We start from the raw sequence: 9,605 nt of genomic DNA, 5'->3' as shown, positions 1-9,605 counted from the left end.
ACACGCTCCACCTCCACCGCCTCAAATATTCGTACCTGTCACCAGGTGTGAGCTGGCGTCGCCGCAGGTCGGGTGTTGAGATGACTCCACAGCGTTTGTACTGACCGTCACCGAGAGAACGAGACACTTCCAGCACGCCCAGAACCCTGCCCTCCCTGCACACACACACACACACACTACGTCAGTTCCTCACACAGGCCCTGTTCTGATCTCAAGCAGGAGCAGCAGGAGCAGCAGGAGTACAGGGCTGTCACAATTCAGATTTGACAATCGAAAATCCATCGAAATCCGGTTTTCTGTCTTTATTTTGGCGAGTAACTAAAAAGTAGTGTAATAAGTAACTTATTGTTTATAATTCTAAAGTCGCGTTTTCCTGAAGCTCTTAACTGTTCAGGTGGGTTATTTAAACATTCTCATTATTTATCTTTTTTATTATTCAAATAACTTATTACTAATTGAGAAACAAGTGTTTTTCTTTACAAATCAAGTCTCCGCAGTAGAACAATGAAGCCGTCAGTGCCGAGAAAAATAGACTGAAGATCAAATCGTGACCTTAAAATCCAAAGTCAAATCGAATCCTGACACCCCTCATCAGTAGCGCACGTGTCCTTCCAGCAGCGTGTACCTGACGGTCCCCCCCGCTCTCTGGACCCTCATGCGCTCCTCGTACATGGTCGGGTTGTGTTCTCTGCTCAGAGCCACTGCCACCGACACCCCACCCTCCATGCGACACAGCACAGCCTGCAACACACACACACACACACACACACACACACACACACACACACACACACACACACACACACACACACACACACACACACACACACACACACACACACACAGGTTGGAGGTACAGTATCTTCAGTCCTAGATTGTGATCTGATTTTGTTACTTCATGATGTAACACCACCACATGTTACTTCATGATGTAACACCACCACATGTTACTTCATGATGTAACACCACCACATGTTACTTCATGATGTAACACCACCACGACTCTATATCCAGACATCGACATTTTATAACAAGATCTTCTGCAAACTGTTCACCATCCGATGTATGTTCTGCTACAAAAATTAAATATTTCAATTGAGTTCTGACTGTGGGGGTGTGTCCTTCAAGTTGAACATATTGATATTACTATTATTTTTAATGTTTTCAGGGTTTAAACAACAGAATAAGGCTGACCCGGCTGTCTCCCAGGTTGGCCACGTACACCGTGTGATCCACCTGCAGGAGGCAGGTCGCCGTGCTGCCGTCCTTCCACACCGGCTTCCTGTCACACACACACACACACACACACACACACACACACACACACACACACACACACACACACACACACACACACACACACACACACACACACACACACACACACACACACACACACACACACACACACACTAATAAGAGCAGGTCACATCTGCTAAATTCAAGGTTATTTTTCCTGAGTAGAATTAAGTTTGTAAAAGTCTGCTTTTCCACAAGCACTGATACTGAATCTGGAAAGTCTTAAAAGTATTAAACTACGTCCTTTCCAAGGCCTGTGGTACCAGTGTGATATAGTTTCAGTAGCAGATAATATCTTCAAAGGAACAATTTGATGGAAAAATCCAAATCAAGCACAATATCAGACCTGCCAAGCTGGAAAATAGTGTGAGTACCACAACAGTGTATCAGGGAGTCTCTGTGGTGTTTGAGTGACTGCAGCTAAATGACTCCATCGTTATTCACACCGTAGCGTCTGGTAACAAGGATCACATCATCGTATGGAAGCTACTCCAGCTAACTATACACAGTATATACATTCATATAGTAACACTATACACAGTATATACATTCATATAGTAACACTATACGCAGTACATACATTCATATAGTAACACTATACACAGTATATACATTCATATAGTAACACTATACACAGTATATACATTCATATAGTAACACTATACACAGTATATACATTCATATAGTAACACTATACACAGTATATACATTCATATAGTAACACTATACGCAGTACATACATTCATATAGTAACACTATACACAGTATATACATTCATATAGTAACACTATACGCAGTATATACATTCATATAGTAACACTATACGCAGTATATACATTCATATAGTAACACTATACACAGTATATACATTCATATAGTAACACTATACACAGTATATACATTCATATAGTAACACTATACACAGCATATACATTCATATAGTAACACTATACGCAGTATATACATTCATATAGTAACACTATACGCAGTATATACATTCATATAGTAACACTATACGCAGTATATACATTCATATAGTAACACTATACACAGTATATACATTCATATAGTAACACTATACACAGTATATACATTCATATAGTAACACTATACACAGTATATACATTCATATAGTAACACTATACACAGTATATACATTCATATAGTAACACTATACACAGTATATACATTCATATAGTAACACTATACACAGTATATACATTCATATAGTAACACTATACGCAGTATATACATTCATATAGTAACACTATACGCAGTATATACATTCATATAGTAACACTATACAAAGTATATACATTCATATAGTAACACTATACGCAGTATATACATTCATATAGTAACACTATACACAGTATATACATTCATATAGTAACACTATACGCAGTATATACATTCATATAGTAACACTATACAAAGTATATACATTCATATAGTAACACTATACGCAGTATATACATTCATATAGTAACACTATACAAAGTATATACATTCATATAGTAACACTATACGCAGTATATACATTCATATAGTAACACTATACACAGTATATACATTCATATAGTAACACTATACAAAGTATGTACATTCATATAGTAACACTATACACAGTATATACATTCATATAGTAACACTATACGCAGTATATACATTAATATAGTGACACTATACACAGTATATACATTCATATAGTAACACTATACGCAGTATATACATTCATATAGTAACACTATACACAGTATATACATTCATATAGTAACACTATACAAAGTATATACATTCATATAGTAACACTATACACAGTATATACATTCATATAGTAACACTATACGCAGTGTATACATTAATATAGTGACACTATACACAGTATATACATTCATATAGTAACACTATACGCAGTATATACATTCATATAGTAACACTATACACAGTATATACATTCATATAGTAACACTATACGCAGTATATACATTCATATAGTAACACTATACACAGTATATACATTCATATAGTAACACTATACACAGTATATACATTCATATAGTAACACTATATACAGTATATACATTCATATAGTAACACTATACACAGTATATACATTCATATAGTAACACTATATACAGTATACACATTCATATAGTAACACTATACACAGTATATACATTCCTATAGTAACACTATATACAGTCAAATAGTAATACTATATAGAGTATATACATTTATATTGTAATACTATATACAGAATACCCATTCTTATAGTAATACTAAAAGCAGGATACACATTCTTATAGTAATACTATATACAGTATACACATTCATGTCATTAGGATAGTCCTTAAATGCATCATGTGGTAAAGTACTCAACATGTTTACCAACTAGAGATGTACTGACTGTCATTTTCTTGCTGATTCCTATTTCTGATTTCTTCTGTCTGACCTGCAGATTCTGATCTGCTGTACGTTAACGACAAATACATCATGTGATCTGATCACGCGATTGGACAGCTGCACATACGGACTACGCTGCACTTTTCAGTGAGCGCGATAGGGAGGAGGCTGATTTTGACACTGTGTTTATTGTTCATCATTCACTGTAGAACAATAAAAGAAGATGGAACCGTCACCGAGTTCCAATAAAACAGAACATGGACGGTCACCAAGTCCAGTAGAATTCAACCTGGAACTGGACACAACACACAACTAACATGGAAATGTCCAGTTCAAACTTCAAATTAAACTCTGTCTCACTTTAAGCGCAAATATACAGTGGGGCAAAAAAGTATTTAGTCAGCCACCAATTGTGCAAGTTCTCCCACTTAAAAAGATGAGAGAGGCCTGTAATTTTCATCATAGGTTCACTTCAACTATGAGAGACAAAATGGGGGGGAAAGAATCCAGGAAATCACAATGTAGGATTTTTAATGAATTAATTGGTAAATTCCTTGGTAAAATAAGTATTTGGTCACCTACAAACAAGCAAGATTTCTGGCTTTCACAGACCTGTAACTTTTTTTTTCAAGAGGCTCCTCTGTCCTCCACTCGTTAAACAAAATTGTAGACCTGCACCAGGCTGGGAAGACTGAATCTGCAGTAGGTAAGCAGCTTGTTGTGAAGAAATCAACTGTGGGAGCAATTATTAGAAAATGGAAGACATACAAGACCACTGATAATCTCCCTCGATCTGGGGCTCCACACAAGATCTCACCCCGTGGGGTCAAAATGATCAAAACAACGGTGAGCAAACATCCCAGAACCACACGGGGGGACCTAGTGAATGACCTGCAGAGAGCTGGGACCAAAGTAACAAAGGCTACCATCAGTAACACACTACGCCGCCAGGGACTCAAATCCTGCAGTGCCAGACGTGTCCCCCTGCTTAAGCCACTACATGTCCAGGCCCGTCTGAAATTTGCTAGAGAGCATTTGGATGATCCAGAAGAGGATTGGGAGAATGTCATATGGTCAGATGAAACCAAAATAGAACTTTTTGGTAAAAACTCAACTTGTCGTGTTTGGAGGAGAAAGAAAGCTGAGTTGCATCCAAAGAACACCATACCTACTGTGAAGCATGGGGGTGGAGACATCATGCTTTGGGGCTGTTTTTCTGCAAAGGGACCAGGACGACTGATCCGTGTAAAGGAAAGAATGAATGGGGCCATGTATCGTGAGATTTTGAGTGAAAACCTCCTTCCATCAGCAAGGGCATTGAAGATGAAACGTGGCTGGGTCTTTCAGCATGACAATGACCCCAAACACACCGCCCGGGCAACGAAGGAGTGGCTTCGTAAGAAGCATTTCAAGGTCCTGGAGTGGCCTAGCCAGTCTCCAGATCTCAACCCCATAGAAAACCTTTGGAGGGAGTTGAAAGTCTGTGTTGCCCAGCGACAGCCCCAAAACATTACTGCTCTAGAGGAGATCTGCATGGAGGAATGGGCCAAAATACCAGCAACAGTGTGTGAAACCTTGTGAAGACTTATAGAAAACGTTTGACCTCTGTCATTGCAAACAAAGGGTATATAACAAAGTATTGAGATGAACTTTTGTTATTGACCAAATACTTATTTTCCACCGTCTTTTGCAAATAAATTCTTTAAAAATAAGACAATGTGATTTTCTGGATTTCTTTTTCTAATTTTGTCTCTCATAGTTGAAGTATACTTATGATGAAAATTACAGGCCTCTCTCATCTTTTTAAGTGGGCGAACTTGCACAATTGGTGGCTGACTAAATACTTTTTTGCCCCACTGTACATTTATACTAGATTTATATTGTACTTTGCAAATAAATTGCAATCATTACAAAAATAATAATAAGAGACAAGCGACTCTTATCAGCGGTTCACTGAAGTCCTCCTTCCCTCACTGTGCATGAAAGCAACTGAATCAAATGGAAGGACTGGTTTTACTGAGTGACTCGTCAAGAACAAAGTCTGAAAAAAGAGCCAAACTTTTCATCCTGAGCTGAGCTTCACTGTGACAGTGACAGATACTCATTGTCAACAACATTATTATATTGTCAGGTGACAGATCAATTATTGATCTTATCTTCTTTGTTTACCTTGAAGTTCCTCCAAACAGCCACATTTTCAGTTTTTTTTAGGCATCAACTACATTACATTAGTATCAGGTTTGAGTATCTTTGAGTATTTTTTAAGAGTACAGTACATGAAAACAGTATCAGGCTGTCAATTTGACCGACACAGAATCTGAAAATATATCTGACGCCGATCGACCGGCGAAAACCGAGCGACTGCGGTCACCGGCCGACGGATCGGTGCATCTGGAGTTTTAAATGTTAACATGACGGTGACATTTTAGTGCTTGATTATAACTCTCCCACTTGGCAAGGCAGCGTTACACCTCGGTGGATAATCACTGATGTTGAGTGAGGGGAGAGGGAGGCTTACAGAACCACAGGTCCTAGCATCTGCTCCAATACCAGGATGTTGTTTAAATACCCAATACATGTACGCTGTTGTTTTGTATGGATTGACATCATTAAATTACTAATATATAGATATATATAATTTTTTTGTAGTTTCAGCTGGCATTTCATACCTGCGTACTTTTTTACTAAGAATTGCATGGTTGGTACACAAAACTCGTGCAGGTTGGCAGGTGTGACAATATTAAGGAAGACAGACTCGCAGGGTTAACTAGGCTGTAAGCAGATGAACGAGTCAACACAGTAAACCCGTCTCACTGGCTGGAGGCTTTCTTCAGGAAGTCGTCGTCCGTCTGGCGGAACGTGTCCAGGAGACACTTCTTGACCAGTTTGTCCAGATTCTCTGCGTCTCCTGTGGAACAGATTGAGTGTAAAGCCTCAGTCACATGCTGTGTCCTCCCAAAACCAACCTGCACATGAGGCTTGGGCCATCGTGCAAAAGTTTCATCGACCTATCATTACAGTATCATTACAGTATCATTACAGTATCGTTATAGTATCGTTACAGTATTATTACTGTATCATTACAGTATTATCACAGTATTCTTTGTATTACTGCATCATTACAGTATTATTACTGTGTCACTACAGTATCATTACAATATCATTACTGTATCATTACAGTATCATTACTGTATCATTACAGTATCATTACTGTATTATTACTGTATCATTACAGTACTATTACTGTATCATTACAGTATTATCACAGTATTATTAGTATTACTGCATCATTACAGTATTATTACTGTGTCATTACAGTATTATCACAGTATTCTTTGTATTACTGCATCATTACAGTATTATTACTGTATCATTACAGTATTATCACAGTATTCTTTGTATTACTGCATCATTACAATATCATTACTGTATCATTACAGTATCATTACTGTATCATTACAGTATCATTTCTGTATTATTACTGTATCATTACAGTACTACTACTGTATCATTACTGTATCATTACAGTATTATCACAGTATTATTAGTATTACTGCATCATTACAGTATTATTACTGTGTCATTACAGTATTATTTCTGAGTCATTATTTATTGTAACAGTATTATTACTGTGTTTTTATTGTATTATACCAGTATTATCACTGTACAATTACAGTATTATTACTGTATTATTATTGTATAAAACAGTATTCTTATTGTGTTATATTGTATTGTAACAATATTATTATTGTGTTATTATTGTATAATAACAGTATAATTACTGTGTTATTATTGTATTGTAACAGTATTATAACTGTGTTATTATTGTATATAAACAGTATTATCACTGTACCATTACAGTATTATTACTGAGTTATTATTGTATAAAAACAGTATTATTACTGTGTTATTATTGTATTGTATCATTATTATTACTGTGTTATTATTGTATAATAACAGTATTATTACTTTGTTATTATTGTAAAAGCAGTGCCTGGTTCCACTCACCGCTGGGAAACCTTCGTGCCAGGTTCACGTGCAGATTTTCGGCGGCGAAGCGAGAAGCTCGACTTCCGCCGTGACCGTCGAACACGGCAAAGTATGAGACGCGAGTCCTGGAGAAAAGGATGCAAGAAAAGTCAATAAAGACGGAATCAACTGATCCCTTCAAATGAACATGAGCAACACCAACGTTTTCTAGACATAGAGGTGGCCCCTAACGGAAGCAGCCCGAAGAGGAAGAAGAGGAAGAATAATAAGAGGAAGAAGAAGAGGAAGAAGAAGAAGAAGAAGAAGAAGAGGAAGAAGAAGAAGAGGAATAAGAAGAAGAAGAGGAAGAAGAAGAGGAAGAAGAAGAAGAAGAAGAAGAGGAAGAAGAAGAAGAGGAATAAGAAGAAGAAGAGGAAGAAGAAGAAGAAGAAGAGGAAGAAGAAGAAGAGGAATAAGAAGAAGAAGAGGAAGAAGAAGAGGAAGAAGAAGAAGAAGAGGAACAGAAAGAAGAGGGGGCCCCTTTTGATCTGGTTATTACATGTGGGGCCACAGGGGGCGCTACTGGACCCTTTACAGTACAGATCCAGAGCCTGACCCCAGATCAGCCTCAATCCCGCCCTCAGTGGCCTCACCGTGTGGGCGTGGCCCTGCAGAGCATCAGGTCTGCAAGGAGCACGTGAGCGTCCTGCATCTCATCCCGCTCTCCACGTCGCGACGCCACGAAGCCTCGCAGCGCCGGCGGTCCTGGAGCATGCATGTGGACGCACGCACCCACGCACACACACACACACACACACACACACACACACACACACACACACACACACACACACACACACACACACACACTCAGCCTGGCTTCCTCTTGCTGACCCTAAATTTGCGGCGTGAGGAGACAAACATGGTGGAACAGCTGAAAACCTTCTTTACAATCTTTCTTGATGTCCGTGGGCTCCTCCTCCTCCTCCTCCTCCCGTTTCCTTTTCGGACGTAGCTCCTCGTCCTCTGATTGGACCTGAGCGGTTGCTGTGGCAACTGGCCCTAAGCAACCAAAGACAGTCAGGATCATATGATGTGGTGAGTAGTGGTATAGTAGTAGCAGTAATAGTAGTATAGAAGTACTAGTAGTCGTATAGTAGTACTAGTGGTAGTATAGTACTAGCAATAGTATATCAGAATCAGAATCAGAAATACTTTAATAATCCCAGGGGGAAATTACTTTTGTTACAGCTCCAAATCTACATACAACATGTTTACATACAACATATAATAATTACTAAGAAACATATTTATATATACATATATATATGAACATATCTATATGTTATAAACTTATCTATATAGAGTGTTAAGTTGTATAGTTGTAATAGTAGCAGTATAGTAGTATACTAATAGTACTAGCAGTAGTCATAACACCACCGCTAGTGAGGCCCGTGTAATGAGCGTGTTGAAGCCGCGTACCGCTGCTGTGACTGGGTTCAGGAAGGTCCTCGAACAGGTCCATTGCTGCGGCGGGAGCTGGAGGTCACCGCGGGGCTGGGCTCGCTGCACCGGGAAGTCTTTCAAACGAACACCCGGGGACCGACTCCGTCCAACGGACTCGGATTAACCTCGAACGGCTTCCACCAGCACGACGCCCGAGTCAGGAGCGGGACGTGAACCGGGACGTGCGCCCAGCCTGCTGCCTCTTCTTCTTCATGGACGCTGAGCAGAGTCCGCTCAGCAGACGCCGCGGGGCTCCGGCTCCACCTGGCGGTGAAGCACTGCAACGTCACCCTCACGTCCCTGAAGCGACTAGTTCTGAAATCATTACTATTTTCTTACTCTTTCATTATCACTACAGTTTAACTGGCTTAGAAGACAGACGGGAAAAATGATACATGGAACAGAAATAACAAGATTACAATCAT

At 39.1% G+C, this 9,605-nt stretch overlaps 1 protein-coding gene across 2 annotated transcripts in view; it reads right to left on the bottom strand.

Annotated features, from left to right (window-relative positions):
- ilkap (integrin-linked kinase-associated serine/threonine phosphatase) overlaps positions 1-9,354 on the bottom strand; it is a 10,688-nt gene extending 1,334 nt beyond the window's left edge. Inside the window, exons 1-8 of one of the 2 annotated variants that reach the window (XM_080007154.1) lie at positions 9,157-9,354; positions 8,617-8,736; positions 8,328-8,439; positions 7,714-7,820; positions 6,520-6,613; positions 1,195-1,282; positions 626-741; positions 36-155 (exon numbers count right to left, since the gene is read on the bottom strand). In XM_080007154.1, the coding sequence (XP_079863280.1) occupies positions 36-155; positions 626-741; positions 1,195-1,282; positions 6,520-6,613; positions 7,714-7,820; positions 8,328-8,439; positions 8,617-8,736; positions 9,157-9,199 (800 nt within the window). In that variant the 5' untranslated portion in view covers positions 9,200-9,354. The remainder of the gene's footprint in view (positions 1-35; positions 156-625; positions 742-1,194; positions 1,283-6,519; positions 6,614-7,713; positions 7,821-8,327; positions 8,440-8,616; positions 8,737-9,156) is intronic. The other variant, XM_080007155.1, reaches the window with a different exon arrangement.
- Positions 9,355-9,605: the final 251 nt, after the last annotated feature.

Source organism: Zeus faber (genome assembly GCF_960531495.2).
Source record: "Zeus faber genome assembly, chromosome: 9".
Classification (NCBI taxonomy): domain Eukaryota; kingdom Metazoa; phylum Chordata; class Actinopteri; order Zeiformes; family Zeidae; genus Zeus; species Zeus faber.
Note: the sequence above shows the minus strand (reverse complement) of the source record. Positions and strands in the feature narration are given on the sequence as shown.